This window comes from Saccostrea cucullata, unplaced genomic scaffold (assembly GCF_032062105.1).
Source record: "Saccostrea cucullata isolate Sc308-1 unplaced genomic scaffold, CSIRO_AGI_Scuc_v1 ctg517, whole genome shotgun sequence".
NCBI lineage: Eukaryota > Metazoa > Mollusca > Bivalvia > Ostreida > Ostreidae > Saccostrea > Saccostrea cuccullata.
In genome coordinates, this window is record NW_026920800.1 from 25,001 (window position 1) to 42,783 (window position 17,783).

General features: G+C 31.4%; 1 protein-coding gene across 2 annotated transcripts; it reads left to right on the forward strand.

Moving 5' to 3' along the window:
* Positions 1-891: 891 nt before the first annotated feature.
* Positions 892-8,942, forward strand: LOC134258129 (vesicle-associated membrane protein 8-like). Of its 2 annotated transcripts, XM_062740682.1 has the most exons (5): positions 1,804-1,824; positions 2,885-2,947; positions 4,436-4,537; positions 6,564-6,722; positions 7,308-8,942. In XM_062740682.1, the coding sequence occupies exons 1-5, from the start codon at positions 1,822-1,824 to the stop codon at positions 7,506-7,508; spliced, it is 528 nt and encodes a 175-aa protein (XP_062596666.1). In that variant the 5' UTR covers positions 1,804-1,821; the 3' UTR covers positions 7,509-8,942. The 2 variants fall into 2 exon arrangements, with proteins under 2 accessions (XP_062596670.1, XP_062596666.1); XM_062740686.1 differs by lacking the exons at positions 1,804-1,824; positions 2,885-2,947 and adding an exon at positions 892-1,061.
* Positions 8,943-17,783: the final 8,841 nt, after the last annotated feature.

Sequence of the window (17,783 nt, forward strand, 5' to 3'; positions counted from 1 at the left end):
TTGATGAAACTTTCACAGAATCTTTTTTATATATTGCCATTGTGCACATCCTATTTTACTTTTTGATTTGACACATACCAGTATTTTGGGTTTCCCACAGCAAAACATGGACACTGCCATTATTTCCATATGGGAGGCGGGGGGTATCATTTAGTGAGCTCATTGCTCACAGTACCTCTAGTTTCTCTAACATTGAAGGAATTTAGGATACCCATTTCTTATCGGCAACTTCTCCTACACTACTGAATAAAATTTAATGTTACTTTCACAGATTTTTTATTACTTGATGTCGTTGTGCACGTTCAATTTTACTTTTTGATCTGACACTTATTTCAGGTCTTCCATGATCAAAACATGGACTTTGTCATTAATATGTTGACGGTGTGACCGTAAGGGTGAGCACAGATAGTTATTCAGTTTTCATTTAGATTGGGCTCGTCAAACCGCACGTGACATTTGGTGCATTTAAGACTCTGACATCATATGACTTCGTATGCATGTTGCTTTACCTAACCAAATCCTGAACAGGGCTGATTTTAATGAAGAACCGTTTCATTGACTATATTTTTCTGCAATAAATTCATTAAATCAAGGCAAGTTTATTGTTCATTTAACTTTTGTAGTAGTTATTCTCGCGAGAGCATTGCTTTAGCTTCTGTGTACAAAGCGATGCATTGTGGGTCCAAATTATTGCTGAAAAAATTCTATCGAATGAATGTGCAGTAGTCTGAATTTTCTCTCCGCCCAGGCATTGTCATTAGAGCTCACAGTGATGAACGTCGCTTTGCAACGCTCGCTGTGCTCACTTTTATCCTGTAGGACACCAGGGTATCATTTTGAGAGCTCATTGCTCACAGTACCTCTTATCACAGATAACTTTAATATACATATCAAATCTTTTGTTATTTTCAGATGGCTATAACATACAGTTGTATAACAAGGGGTACAACAATCTTATGCAGCCATCAGACAGGATCAGGGTCATTTGAGAATGTGGTGCAGTCAATTCTGTCAAATATTCCCACGAGGAATGACGGAAAAACTACCTACCAGTCAGAAAGGTACTTTATAGTATTGATAATCTAAAAGTACATATTGTATTCTGAAATTTTGAAATTATTTTGAAAGTGAACTAAAAATTCAATAATCAAATGAGCATTATTACCGGTAGGTTAATTAAATCACACTATAAAGCCAATCACCAATAAAAAAACATTTGCTAAAACTTGTAAATGAATATAATTCTTGCATGATTGATGTTTGAAATACTAATGGAATGTCCTGTAATATACATTGAATTTTTAGTTTTCTTGCTTTAATAAAAGTGGAACCTTAAAGGGGATGATTTCAATTAGAAGTACATGTACTGAAAACCATTCTTCTGCATTTTGCAACAATACTTTGTGAATTTTGAAATGTGGGGAAAAGCAAACAATAATTTTGATATAGATTAAAGAAAATTTTCAAGAATTCTAAATTTCTTTGTAGAATTGAATTTTATGACATTTTGTGTTTGTTGATCTGAAAATTAATGCATGGAGTATAAGGCCATATAAAATTAATCTTTAATATATCATGTTTTTTATTTTGATAATGGTATTTTAGTATTTTTAAGCAAGAATTTGGGTTAAAGTTTAAGACCTTTGTATTAAAAGTTTCCTATTTATAGCAAAAGAGCCATGTGAAGAATTAAAAATCGGCAATAAAAGTGTTTTTTAAGGAAAAGATGTTTTGTATAGAGAAGGCAGAGAAGAAAAAATAGCAAAAACACATTTTGGCATGAGCAAGTATTTATTAGAGAGGTGTGATAAGAAAAAATAGATGATTTTTTTGTGTGCTGCAAGTTATATATAACGATCTCCAGCTGTGTGTGATTTTGGAAAAAAGAAAAAACAACATCGTATGACAGACTTTAAAGAAGGCCTTTCTTGAGTAGATAATTATTAGAACATTTTTATTAAATGATGCATACACAATTTATTTACACCTCATTGTGTTTTTACCGTGTAATTTGCAATAATTTGTTAACTAACAATAAATATTTAATTTTTAAAGCAAGAATTTTCTTTAAATATCAAAAGAATATGAAAAGAATTTTACATATTTGCATTAACATAATGAAAAAAAAAATATATCGAGGCGTCCATGTTTTGCTGATACGTATAAATTTTAACAATTATAAAAAATGGCCCCCATTTTTTAGCAAATTAGGATGAGAATCTAAAGATTAATTTTACCTGGCCTAATGCATGTTTTGATATATCAAATAATAGTTAGATAAGCCTTGCCTATGGGCTTTGTAGTTTTCTAATTGTTATCAGGGCTGCATTTCATTTCTAGGATTTTCTGTAATTATCAACTTTTCATTTCCGACATTTTTTAGTTTTCATTTCCGATATTTTTTTGTTTGCATTTCTGACATTTTTCAAATACATATGTAGTACCTTTATTAAGAGTTTGAAGACTTTACTTATGAAAAATTTTTAAGGAATAAATCACAAATAAATCATGAAAATCCAATTTCTTAGTGTTGTAAATGTATCAATGACTTGGACATAAGTTTGGTGCTGTCCCTGACATTTTAAAATTTAGTGAACGTTAAGTGTGGTGAAAAAAACAAAACCTTGTGCTACACATATGCATAAATGTATAGACATTTTTTTATCAATATTTGGTATAAATACTTTAAAAATTCCATTTTCACTTACTTAGAAAACATTGAATTGCCACACAGGTAAATTCCGGAAATGAAAAAAAAAATTTGGAAATGAAAACAAAAAATGTCAGAAATGCTATGCATATTTCTGGAAATGAAATGCAGCAGTTATCAGACTTGTTAATTATTTTTTCATGAAATTTTGTTATTTTTACTGTGTTAGAAAAAATTTTTTTGTGTGCTGCAAGTCCTGATTTTGGGAAAAAACAACCTTATGCATACCTTGCTGAGGTAATACTGTTTTTATTAAATGATTCTTTTATGGATTTTTAATTGCAACCAACTTTATGCTAGAAATTCTAGTCTTGAGCATATGAGATGAAAGTTTTACATCATATAGGAATATATCGGAGGAAATTTAAATGTTGGTTTTAAGGAACAGGAGAAGGACTATAACTGGTCATCTTGAAACATAAACATTCCTATGTAAGTTTCCATCATTCCTATTTAATATTAAATTCCTTAAGATTATATAAAGTTTTACATTTAATAAGCTCTTTAGAAAAAGTTTGTCAAAAACAAAACAGGTACATGTAGTCTATAAATCCCAATGGCATGTTTTAATCATAGAAAATTCAGGTTATGATAAGTAAGATTAGGAAGGGACACTTAATTATTTTCATGAAATTGTTTATTAAAATTTCTAAGCAATTCAAAATTTTCATGAATTTTAGTTACTGCTCTTTGTATAATCTTCAGATATGATACACAATCGAATGAAATTTTCTCAAGAATATACTTGTATAGTCTCATGCAATTTCACAAAAATAAATTTCATGCTAATATATTTGATAAGCTTTTCAAGGAGGGTGTATGAATTTTTTATATTCAAATAAGGGATTTATCATTTCATGATGTTATAATAAATACAAGAAACCAAGTGCCTTAAATTCACATAGAGTATCAATTTTCAAAATGTAGTCAAACTTTAATATCTTAAATTCAATGGGACCAAGAAAAATGTGTCAGGTACCTTGGTTAAATTTATTAAGAAGGAGGAGTTGATATTTCCAAATCATTTCAACATATCCTTGGCACTAGAATTCTAGATATTTCAGAGTTTAAAAAGGAGTTTATTTATACTGTTATATCACACTTTTACTTGTAAATTCTATATCTCAGAAACAATTTAAATTAAACCACATTCATACAAAGGATAAATAAAGCGAATGATCTAAATCTACATAATATTTCAGAATTATTTGAAGAATTCAACAAGTATGCAATCTAAACAAGGTGATTTCTTGGTCAATACTAGGAGATATATAGATAGCTCTATGGGTGAACCCTAATATATTCTGAATTTATACGCAACATTTAGTTTTCCTATTATTGCAGTATATCTGGAGGAATTATTATTATTATCTTTTTTTTTATTTCTTACATATACTTTGCTGAATTATAAGTAATATTGTTTATTATACATGTAGTACGGTATATTTTATTCTTTCTTTATCATACTTAACCATTTTATATGATGCTTCTGTGTTTAGTTTTAGAGGAGCTAGGTCATAGATACATGTAGTAGAAAATTCTCTAGTAATAAAGGAATGCAAAGAATTGTATATTATTTCACCACCTACCCTCAGGTTAATTTTCAAATATTCTTTTAATTATACATGTGTATAGATATTCATATCAATTTTCATTTATCAAAAGAAGGGGAGATGACTCCCTAATGATGAACAACACTTTCTGAAGTGTCTGTATGATTTGTAGATTAAGAGGAAGTTCCAGAGTGGTACCCTGTCTATGAGAGCTGTGAGTGCTGGTCACCATGAACTTGACAGTGATTTTGGATTTATTATGGCTCAGGATATGGTAAATATCTAGCTCTTAGGGATGCAGAATAATGTATTGAAAATTTTGGTGATTTGAATTTCCTTGATCTTAAATTTCCAATTAATGTGTCTGGTCCCCTTTGTTTCAATCATTGGAGACTGTATAATACGAGGGTTGTCCCAAAATTCCGTAGACAAGCGTTGTTTTGTAGGAACCCTATGTCATACATTAATGAAACTTCGTATATAGATTAAGCAAACACTACCTAATAAATTTATGGACAAATATAGAGTAACTACACAAATTTTTCATATTTCATAGACACATTTCATTGTCTGGTGTAGGAAGGCGGCGCAATACCCAAAAGTAGCAATTAGAATTTGATATGTTATATTTAAAACCCTACAAAAAAGTAATTACTACCCCATTTTTTTTTAAATGGAAATGAAAATTCTTAATACTGCTTTATTCACTATATATTTCCTCAAATTTTGATGTTTATGCTTTGATAAATATGAAATTTATAAGGTTTTATTTACATGAGGTTGAAATCCGAATTTTTGAAAAATGGCGGCTGCATTGGTCCAGGCGGCGCACTGGACTAGGATCGAGTGATTTGATCCTGAATTCACTCTTACAGAAATGTACCAGTCATAAATGTTTGGTAGACTATGAAATTTTTTATCGTCCTTAGTAATTAAAATGATTTAAACGGTTTCTCTATGCATATGTGAATAACAGTAACTAAATAAAAGACAGGGCTAAGATATGGGCAAGAGTTCCACTGTGCAAATCCATTAGAGAAAACAGACGAAAAGCCCGTAGAAATATTATATAATAGCGTTTTCAAATTATTATTATTTCATACCTGTACATGCATATACTTTGCTTACATATTTTTATGTTTGGTCATATCATAGTAATTAAGATATTTTACATTTATAATAATAACCGTTTCGTTTAATGTAAAAATTTGGTTCTGGTAATTGAAATATTTTCTCCAAAAATTTGAACCGTTGACATTTGTATTTTGTGACGTCGCAGATTGCTCCGGGTGTTAGAGAACTATATCACTTTAAATGTTATTACTCGAAAAGTTTTGAAGTAAACATGATAAAACTTCGTAATTTATCTGCCAAGAACATGCTTTATCCACCCTGAAAATTTTATAAAGATACGTTAATTTCTTTAAAAGATATGAACTCAGTCTACGAAATTTTGAGACAACCCTCGTAGTCACCAGTTAGGTGACTACAGTCACTTTTCTTATTCAAAGTGAGCCTTCAGTACTTGAGTCCATGTGCTATGGTTGTACCAAATGTTCAGTTAAAAGCACCAGAATGTGCACGGTGCCATGTTTTTAGTTAAATCAACTGCCTTCATTTGTGCTAATTTGAAATTAAGTAATAACTTGCCCAATTTATAAAAAATCATTCCTATAGTTGGATTTTCTGTAGGCATTAAACAATAATAATTTTTTAGCCTCCATTCTGAATATGAAAGAATGTTATTAATTTGTAGATCCTTTGTTCATTCTGTCCACCCAGACATTCCATTTCTGGGCTCTATGAAAGATTACAAGAGCTAATGCACTGATAAAATGTCAATCTGTCTGTCTGTAAACATATTTTTCAAAAGGCTACTCTTCCTACAGTTTTGATTTGTTTGTTCATTTAAAATCCCTTCAAGAAATTTTAACTCGTATTGAGACACAGCCCCTTGATGTTGAAAGACTCGAATTAAGATCCATACTTGGCACTTTAGACCTTTGGCAATTAGGTATCTTTTTTGTGCCAGCGCCTACTTTGACATGGGACCTCAGTTTACCCGAATATGGACTCATTCAAAGGATCAGTTTCCATGTCCAGCAGTGGGTTTTGAACCCACGTCGTAAGGATCAACTCCTTACTCCATAACTCTAGAGCAAACGCTCTAACCACTGCGCTACGCAGGAGACGGTTTTGGTTTGATTTCTATTAGATTTATCATACAAGTTTTACTGGTTCTTTGCTAAATTGCTTGTATTATATTAACTTTTTCAATGCCTGTATCTTTCTGTTAACAGGAGAAATTTTCTAAGCCTGGTGCTGGAGATCACGTTAGTGCTTTACGATCTCAGGTGGATGATGTCAAGAATGTGATGACACAAAACATTGAAAGGGTGTTAGACCGGGGAGAGAGACTGGAGAACCTAATAGACAAAACAGAGGAGCTAGAGGCCAGTGTAAGTTAATTATTGAAAAAACAATTAAAAGCAGAATTGCTAGAGGTTGTATAACTTTTTTGCTACAATTATATATTTTTTAATTTTCATAAAAGCTCACTTTATTAATGAACAAATCACAGTGTATGGAAGTTTGTTTCAATTTTCAAATTTGGAAATATCGATATACCAGCTGTCTTTCTTCTTTTATGTGAAATCAGTTGCTCTGTATGTGTATATTCTTGAGTTGAAAGTGATTTGTGGTAAATCCCAGTTTACTAAGTACTCTTTATGTAATGTGTAATGACATATGCTATATTTCATGTGTTATTATAGAGCTGCATAGTAGATTCACATCTAAGTAGATTCAGAATTTGCCGTACAGTTTGATACTAAGCACTGAGAATACCTATACTAAATATCAAAAACAAAGTTTTGTCAAATTTAAATGCAGTTTTGAGGTCAAAAAGGTTTTTGACATTTCGTTTGTCACTGAGAACATTGAATATTGTTAATCTCATGTTGATAAGTGTTTGTTTTCATCATGATAGAAGCAGGGATAATTTTAATGGAGAAATCATCTTTCCAAACCAATGTCTTTTGCAGTCCTCACAGTTTCAGAAGACTGCTAAAAAAATTCGTAAGAAGTACTGGTGGAAGAACACAAAGATGATGATCATCATCGGTGTAGTGGTGTTTGTCATCTTAATAGTCATCGTTATCCTCATCCTTAACGGAACAGGTGTCTTCAAAGGGGATTCCAAGACCACAACAGTGGCTCCCTCTACTGTTAAAAGTATCACATAATGTCATTAATGTGCTTTTATATATGTACAAAAACAAGACTGAAGGAGTTTTTTGTGGTGCTAAATAGTGGACTGAATCAAAATGCTCATGATTTTAATGAAATTTTTATGTCAGTGTAATATTTTGTTTCAATGGTTTAAGTCAACACACAATGGATTTATTTTCCTTTTTTTCCTTTTTATGCAATTGAAAAATCAAAGGTTATGTCAACTTAACATATCTGAAGAATACCTGTCCATCTAAATCAGTTTATTTTTGCTGGCTAAAAAGGTTTTATTTTATCAGATAACCTTTATGAATGAGAATACTTTAGGAGTTTGTAAGATTATTGTATCTTGATAAACCCCTTATTTCATATACATGTAAGTCATAAATAGGGTTTGTTTTGGTTTTTTTGTTTGTTTGCGTAATTGTTCTATGTTCCTTCAAGAATTCTACTCACATATTTAGATACCACCTTCCTGTCAGTGGATGGTTGCATATTTAGTTCGTACATGGCATTTTACAGTCTTTGATCAGTGAGGGATCTTTATAGTGCTGATAACTACTGTGACAAAAAACCTCTTTCTAAACTTTTTTATCCAAAGGACCAGTCCCCATGTCACACAGTGTATTTGAACCTGTGATGTAAGGATCAACTCCTTGCTTCACTGTCTTAGAGTAAATGTTCTAACTGCTGTTCCAAGAGGTTGAAACTTTTTAATTGTCAAATCTGGTAACATTATTCTAGTAGGTCAGGGTTAAAGTTATGTCAAAAAATAAGTATTTAAAAAAATCCTTTATGTACATGTATTTATTTTTTTGGTATTTATTTCCAGTATTCAAATTATCTCTTTTTAAGTCATAGTACAATGTACTATCTATGCTGTATAAATAAAAATCACAAATATCAGTATTGGATTTAGTTTGAAATATACATTTGAGAGTATTGCTTTATGATATGATAACTAGCTGTAAGTAGTTTTCATAATTTGGGGGGGGGGGGGGATGGGGATGTTTGCACAGGGGCATAAAATAGTCTCGTGGTCTGTGACACCCCCCTTGATTTTAGAGTCATGTTGTATACAGTGTATTATGAACACAACATTCGTTCCACCCCTCAAGCTTTATGCATTGTTTCACTTTTTTTGTTGGCAGACATGTATGACACATACTCAAAATGTTTATGTATATATGATATATGTACATGATCCTGATTTTAGCATATATCTGCATGGAGCTATTCCTGTTTTTGAATGTGCTTGAGCCAAGGTCAAGGGTTTTAAATTGGCTTCATTTTTCATTAATCAAATGAAATAAGAAAAATACATAACAAAGCTGTAGGAAATGCCTGGTGATATTTGTACATTGTATTATATTGCATACATTTTTAATTATTGAGATATGATTTTATGGTCCAGAAGCTTTTTATTTCAATAAATGTTGATCAATTTCTTTTTCTTTTTTTCTTTACAAGTAGTAAGATTAGCTATTTTTCATATCATTGATATAATTTCATATACCGGTATTACATTCACCCATGTGCTTTTAAAAATTTGAAAAATGAATCTTGATTTCATGCTGGATATGCATGCAATGAATAGCAGTCTTGAAGACTTTTTGGAATACAGCTAAACATCAGTATCTGAAATACAGATATATATCAAATACAATGTATCGGTCAAAACTATTTTTTCTTAAGTACTAAGTATTTTTTACACTCAATATCTCAAACTTCAGATATCTCAAAGTTTTTACATGGTCCCATTCAATTTGAGATATAATGAGGTTGGATCATGTGAGAGTTTAATCATTTTTGACTAATTATCCTTCTAATGATAAAGGCCATAAGTTTGTGTGAAGTATTTCCTTGTGTTTTGACAATTTGCTGTAATGGAGTATGGTTGCTTTTTACTTTGTGTGTGTGATGTACAGATTGTTGCCAGTTGAACCTGATCACCAATAGTTAAATACTGATATAACACATCTAGCAAAGGAAGCTTGGCAGGCACTGATATTTCTTGTTTTATAAATGATCTTAAAATATGAGCCATATAAATGACCACCATTAGGCTTCGATCCATACATTCCAAGTACTAGTACCATTTGGACCTGTCTTGAAGATTTTCATTTTGTAGGAAATGGGCAAGTATCTTTTTTGTCTGTATTGTTTTAGAGGTTGTTGAAGTCTTTCTTCTTTTCCTCATCTTATACATTTCTACATTTTTCTTTTGTTTATAGATGCGTATGGGAGATGAAGAGTTTAGCTAACCTGCACTTTTTATGCCTGTTCAGACCGTCATTAACATTAATACGTTTGCTGGAGACATGGTTCAAGTTGGTAGCACCATTTTAACCTGGACCCCATCTCTTTGAAATTGTTTTTTTTTTTCTGGTAGGTATAAATCTGATAATTTACATAAGTAAAAAAAATTTTTCTTTTCAGTTTGTACATGATTTTTATGTATTGTTTTTCCTATATATACTCATAAAATATTTTTAAGCACCTATTTTAGATGCAATAATGTACAATGAGAGATAACTCCTTATATTACTACATTGTATTACCTTACTGTGCTGAGTTTCATTAAATCTACTATAAATTCTTTTGAAATTTATAATTCTGTAAAACTTAAGACATTTATATTGTGACATGTATCCTGTGTATGGTATTTTGTGCAAAATTAGTCCCTGCATCCCTCCTCCATTTCTAAGTGTCTGAAAATTCAAAATTAAGACAACATGCATATTACGGTACTCATGCATCTATTTAAATCTTACAGCACAGGGAATATGAATATAATTTTTGTAAGCACAAGTTGCAGTGGTCATCTTTATTTGCAAGCCACAAATTGATAAATCTATAATAACTGAATCTTAAAAGTAAATTTATTAAAATATTAAATAAGCCGAGTATGTTTAGTCATTTATACTTTCACTTTCCTTAAAATATGTCTAAACATTATTCCGTGTTTATTTTAAGACATTATTTAGTGTTTATTTTTATTTTCTGAAAATTTTAAAAGGATTAAATAATTCTTATCTGGGAGAATTTTTTAAAGAACTGCATGAAAATGATAACTGCCATATTCAATCCTAAATGATACCCCTTAAAAGTAAAGAAAGTGAATACTAATAAGTATACACAAAGGAATAAAGAAGAGAATGTTTTGACCTTGGAGGGGGGGGGGGTACTTTAAGAGGGGTTGGAGGGGCCAAAGGGAGCTATGGTATAAAATTTAATTGCAAAAACTCAAAAGCTTCTTGAGATATCCCTGGGAATTGAAAGTTTTAAAATTTACGACCTTGACCTTTGACCTCAAAATGAAGAGGGGTCTTCCTTAGGATATAGGGAAGTTATACTGTAAAATGTCATTGCAAAAACCCAAAGGCTTCTCAAGATATCACACGGAAACTAAAGTGTTAAAACAGAATTTTTGAATTTATGACCTTTGACCTTTTGACCTCAAAATCAAAAGGGATCTTCCATAGGCCAAAGGGAGTTATTTTGTAAGATTTCATTGCACAAGCTCTAAGGCTTCTCGAGATATCGTGAAGAACGAAAGTGTTACAGACATGCAGAACTACAAATGGACGGACAGACAGACTGAAATTACTATCCCCCATTTTCAACGGTAGACAAAAATTCATGTTATACAAGTTATATTGGTTTAATTACCGTATAAGTGGAAATTTTAGCAAGACGCAAATTTAGCGATTTTACCTTAAAAATGGGTATTTTATTTTTAGCGAGGTGTAATTTTAGCGATTTCAAAATACACTTTATAAGATTATCACTAGTTTATAGGTGGGATTTCATGTTTAACCTTTAAAGTAAATAAGAATTAATTTTCCTGCTTTTTGATGAAAAATGTTAATTTTTTAGGACCTGAAAATTACCGAATTCCTTTATACCAAGCTCTTCAAGAGAATGGATATTCATTATGCTTATAAATATAGAATGGAATTTTTCAATTGCTGAACAAAATATCAGGTAAGTGGAAATATTTTACAGGTTATACAGTCAATCTTCGTTTAGTATGAACCCAGAAACGAGTGAATAGCAAAGTTTTCTGAAATCCGTGGCAACATTCATAACAATTCCTTGTAAATTTTTACAGATATTATAAACTTGGATATTGCAAATTTACAGTAATTGCTAACTAGTTGTTGCGGTCAGCCTGGTTCGATCGCTGGTGGCCAGATAGCTCAGTTGGTATAGCACCTGACTGGAGCTCCAGGGGGCCCAGGTTCGAATCCTGGTCTGGTCCGCTGCATTTTCTCCTCTCTCGTTACATAGTTTTTTGTCCCCTAGAAGTTTAAAATAATTAAAATTACATTTGTTATAGAAAATTTTCAATGAGCTAAATTTTTAAAATATTGGTTTTGTTAGTTTTCATAATTGAAATTCAATTCATCTAAATCTTTGTAACTTCAAGATAAATTTTGTATTTTTATGTCCTTAAATACATTTTGTAGACATATATGAATGAACTGGTATATTGCAAATTCCCTATGTACATGTATATACTTTAAGTAAGTAGTTAAGTTAGTTACATGGATATAACGAAATACATATATACCGAAGCAAATTCTCAGTTCACTATATCTGCAGAGTTTTTCTGTGGAAGAAAATCATAAAATTTACAAGAAGATGTGCAAATGTGCTGGTACACACAAAAATTAATAATTGACAAGTTTAAATTTGAGAATTATGCTTCTCAAATAAAAAGGAGGGAATTGTACTTCTGTGTAGGGCACAAAACTGCAAAAGTCATGCTTCTGCATGGGACACAAAACTGCTAGAATCATGCTTCTGAATGGGACACAAAACTGTAAGAACCGTGTTTCTGCATGGGACACAAAACTGCAAGAATCTTGCTTCTGCATTGGGCACAAAACTGCAAGAATCATGCTTCTGCATGGGGCACAAAACTGCAAGAATCATGCTTCTGCATGGGGCACAAAACTGCTAGAATCTGCTTCTGCATGGGGCACAAAACTGCAAGAATCATGCTTCTGCATGGGTCACAAAACTGCTAGAATCGTGTTTCTGCATGTGGCACAAAACTGCAAGAATCATGCTTCTGCATGTGGCTCAAACTGCAAGAATTGTGCTTCTGCATGGGCATAAAACTGCTGGAATCATGCTTCTGCATGGGGCACAAAACTGCAAGAAATATGCTTCTGCATGGGCCACAAAACCGGAAAAATTATGCTTCATTGTGACCTGCAATATATACATGTACCTATATTTTGTATTTTATAGAGTTAGGTAAGCATTATGGACCAATGTAACTTGAACTTTAAAGAAGTGTATCTGTATATGTTTGTTTAATTAGTAACAACATACTCTAAACAATCTCTCTTGAAATGATTAAATCCTTGCAAAATAGTGATAATATCAATGTCAACATATCTGTTCGGTCTTTAAACAACTAATAACAAGCTTTTCTTTCCATTTAAACCTCCAAGAAATAACCAGTCTTATAAGTAATTGGAACAGAAGCAAGTTAAGTTTTTGTTTGTAAAGCACCATTGCTTGTCATACAGTGAACAGTGATCATATTTGACCTTTAGAGAATTCAATGAAAATATTAGATACAATATACTTGTCACTTGTCCTTTGTTGTTGAATGATAGAGAATCCCCAGTGTTTATTCCATAATTAGTAAAATACTAATGATTATATTGGAATTAATTATTGGCCAGTGTTTGATGGTTTATCAGACAGAATTGGATTATACATTAGAAATATTGGTCTGAGAGCCTGCAATTTGTTGTAATGACTTATTGAATCAAATTTAAATAGACTGAAGTTCATTTTTTAATCCCAGAAGTTATTTTAAAATTAAATCCCTTCAACGACCTGATAAGCACATTTCTTTTTACATTTTCGATTCACTTTAATTAGTTTAATTAACAATTTATTAATAGATTTCCTTATAATTTTCCTTAATATCCTATTTATTTAAAGTGAATTATTAGATAAAGTCATTCCTAACCAGCCCTGTACGGAGATAACATTTTCTGCACACATGATCAGGGGGTTTGAAGTTTCCATCAATGTGTTGAGGCATTATCAAGTATAATATGACAAAGATCGACCATTGTTTGACAACCTCCTAGGCCCGATAAATTTGTTGCAAACAAAAGTAAATATGCTAGCCGAGGTTTCGGCCTCAGGTGTTTCTATTGAATTGAGGTTCGTACAGGTAAAAAAAAATCTGTTGGCGGACAGTGCACATTAAGCTACCGGGTGTAATGCTAATATACAGTTTTCTTTTGTATTGATTGCCACAAGATGTACTTCAATTACATAGACTTTGTAGCAGTGTGTTTAAGTGATAAGTTAAATATTAAACTTTAAACAAAAATCAATACAGATCCAGAAACACAATGTCCCCACTTTTTGGCTGGGCTCCAGAGAAATCGCACCGAATGATTTTAATATCAAGCGATGTTCCTTAAAGACTATTTGAAAAGCGTGACTCTATTGATCCCCAGTTCACACTGTAAGGTAAACTGGGGCTGTTATTATTTGCTGTTGGTGGCTAAGACCAGGTGAGGTAAGCTAGTTAGTGATGTCTTAACCAATAGGTATTAGAACTAATGATAGTATCCCAATAATAGTAACATCAGCATCTTATGATGGATGGGGGGATGTTGGGAAGAAATTCTATTTTTAGTAATTTTTTTTTTTTATTGGCTGTAATGCATATTGGTAAATTTGTAGCATTTTTTTATTTTGTCAGATCGTAAGAAATAGTTGTGATAATTGACTATTAAAGGTAATCAGCTGTTCAAGTGATTCACGCAACAAAATCCTCATTATCCTTGGTTGGCTTATCATACAATTCATTGAGTTATCTCCCTTGCCTCACTCATGCTGTTGGAAGTAACAGTTTTCAGTAAGGTTTTGTTTGTTATCAGTTTTCTTTTAAAATTTAATATGTTATTAAAGTGAATGAAATCTGTATGAGAATAAACATGACAGTGTTTATGTTAGATATTTGGGGATTTTTTGTATTATTGTATTGCAGAAAAACACAAATTAATTTCTAATTCTCTAGGAAATCACTTAATTATTAAAACCCAAAGTTAAAACTTTACCAACACTGCCTGAGATTTGTATTAAGCTTTTTAACTTCACTATGCGCTTACAGGACATTAAATAAGTATGTAATACACATAAATAAGAAATTGTAATTTTATGAAATGCACTTGGACTTAATTTCTCTCATCAGCAGAAATTGGGAAAGTATTTCAACTGCATGGTTGCTATTTAATGATGAATTTTAATTGTGTTTTAAGTTTGTACCTAAAATATACAACTGGTAGATATACCTTGTTGTCCCAATGGATAACTGCTGAGGTCAGTGATTGCACAGAAAAACAAAAATTGTCTGGGTATAAACTTTTTAATAAATTAATTCAAAGCACATAAATCTCTTTTCTGTAAATTGTAGAATCTGATATATATCTGCATGTGATGAACTTTCTCGGGAGAAATTTTATATGTATTAATAAATCTCCTTGTTGCTTCTGCTGTTGACTTTCCAGTTTTCCGTTTTCTTTGAATTTCGATTCTTTACGGTGATTTTAAATAGTCTTTGTGTTAAAGGTTAGACAAGGTTTCACAGAGTAACTGGGAACATTTTCTTTTGTTTGTACAGTAAGAGGTTATGAGATTTAAACTTGACAGCAGTTAAAAATGTTCCTAACATTTACCTTTATATTATCTGGTGATAGGCCCAGGTAAAGCCGAGTTTCATCCAAGGAGAGACAAGTATGCAATCGAAGAAAATTGTGATAAATAAAGCTACATTTAGTGCCATCCCAAAAGTCTGAAAATGAATGTCTTTTTAACTTCAGTTATTGTATTTCCATCAATGTAATGGAAAATCACCCACTCACTATTCATGTTCAGCATATACAGAGGAGAGCAAAGCATTCACATGAAAAACAACAAAATATAAAAGTAATTTATAAAACTGTGAAGGGATATTTCATTGAAATGCATGTATATACTTTTTAGCGAAATGATGCAAGTTTAAAAATGACCTTTAGCAAAAAATTATTATCTGCAATTTCATAAGTTAGTACAACAATGTATAGTGAGTTTAATTCCTGGGTGTACAGTTTCACTTACTTTTCATTTGGTGTTTAGGTGTGTTTGACTTCATACAAGTTTTAGATTTGTCAATTCAGTAAGGATATGTGACTTTTTGAAAAAAAAATATATATAGTCAAACCTCATTATCTTGAACCTTACAGGATCAAGTAAATACTTAGGGACATCTAAGGTCAAGATACCAAGGATCTCAAGGTGAAATACAGTACTTAAAGAATTAGTGTTGGAACTTCCAAATCACTTTGACATATCCATGGTATTCAAGATATCAAAGTTCAACTGTATTACCAGGCCTGAATTTGACTCAGATGAGAGGATAAATAAGTTATTATTTTTTTATACTGTAATAAAATTATTATAAAATAAAATCCAAGAGCAATTGATTTAAATCACAGTCATTGCAAGATTATTGTTTTAACCTAGAGTATATTTTCACTACTTAATGGCTGGAGTTCCTTTCCATAAAAAGCAGTTTCAACTTTAAATTTTGAATGAACAAAACAAATTGAATTAAATGTGTGGAATCAAATTTTAGGATATATATTTTTTCCCCATTCAAATACACAATTAATGCTTTGTCAGACATAACTTCTCTAGAGAATTGGGGCATGTTTTGCAAAAGAACTAAAACTAAGACCAAACACTTTTAGGATGATAATTTCATCTTGCAAAAATCAATGATTCCCTTAAAAATGCTTGCATAAAAATTTCTATCTTAATTTAAAAGGATTAATTATATTTTCAAATCAATGCTAAAAAGAAAATTATTCTTAAAATCATATTTTGGTCTTATAGTCGTACAATGTAAGTTCTTTTGTGAAAGAGATCCCTGGAATTAGCTAAAAGAATGAAGGAGAATTTAAGATATATCTATGTAAGTAGCACACTGCAGAACTTATTCACAAATTGACAATCAAAGAATCATGGTTTGCATTGTGGTTATAATTACATTGACTGATACAATATAATACACACATCAAATGTTTGATAATTTTTTTTCTCCTAAATAGCTGTATATTAATTAAAACAAAATTAAAATCAAATATCCAGGAAGTCATTGGTATATTGAAGTCCTTTGGAGCTGATCAACAGATAGACAATTTTATAATACATATAGTCGTATATTAAGATGTTTTGTCTATAAGGAGACAGTAGCTTTTAAATAGTTAAGCATTTGATTTGTTAACTCAATACATCAAAATAAAAAAAGAAATTTTAATTTATTAATGTGCCAGATTCTATTCAAAAGAGGCAAAAAATTAAAAAGATAGAGGAGACTAATATTGGGGGGGGGGTTTAGTTTGATATATACATGTATCTTGACAAATATCTACGTGATTTTAGATTCTTTAGAACAAATTGTTTTTTTTATGCCCCCCTTTGAAGAAGGGAGGGCATATTGCTTTGCTGCTGTCTGTTGGTATGTCGGTCTGTCGGTCCATTTAGGTTCCGTTCATTTTCTTCACAACCGTTGCACATACTGAAATGAAATTTGGTATACAGGTTTATCAGGTGAATATCTAGATCAAGTTCTGTTTTGGGTATGATCGCACCATTTTTGACAGAGTTATGCCCCTTATTTATGACTTAGGAAAATTCCACTTATTCGCAGTTTCCGTTCATTTTCTTTGCAGAGGTTGCACATATTGAATAAATTTAGTATACAGATTTTTCAGCTGAATATCTAGGTCAAGTTCTGTTTTGGGTATGATTGCACCCTTTTTGTCAGAGTTATGTCCCTTGGACTTAGAAAAATTCCACTTATTTGCAGTTTCCGTTCATTTTCTTTTCAGAGGTTGCACATATTGAAATGAAATTTAGTAAACAGATTTTTCAGCTGAATATCTAGGTCAAGTTTTGTTTTGGGTAGGATTGCACCATTTTTGACAGAGTTATGCCCTTTTGGACTTAGAAAAAATCCAATTTTGGGGGAGGGGGGCATAAGTGCTTTACAAACATCTCTTGTTTTAAAAGAGAATATTTGTCCTTAAATATTAATTTAAGGTCAAGATCTAGTAAATGAAAGGTGCCTACAGATTTATCAAACTTGAGAAATAAATTCCCTTATTGATGCTTTGCAACTTTAGCTTGGTCAAATAAGGTGTTACAGGGCATAATTTGTAGGTAAACAAGATGAAAAACTGTATTTTAAACTGTAATTT

What these genes read in the sequence shown, in the direction of transcription:
- LOC134258129 (XM_062740682.1), top strand. An exon ending in CTTATGCATACCTTGCTGAG is followed by an intron (nt 2,948 to 4,435) that starts GTAATACTGTTT and finishes TATGATTTGTAG; the next exon opens with ATTAAGAGGAAGTTCCAGAG. An exon ending in CAGAGGAGCTAGAGGCCAGT is followed by an intron (nt 6,723 to 7,307) that starts GTAAGTTAATTA and finishes TGTCTTTTGCAG; the next exon opens with TCCTCACAGTTTCAGAAGAC.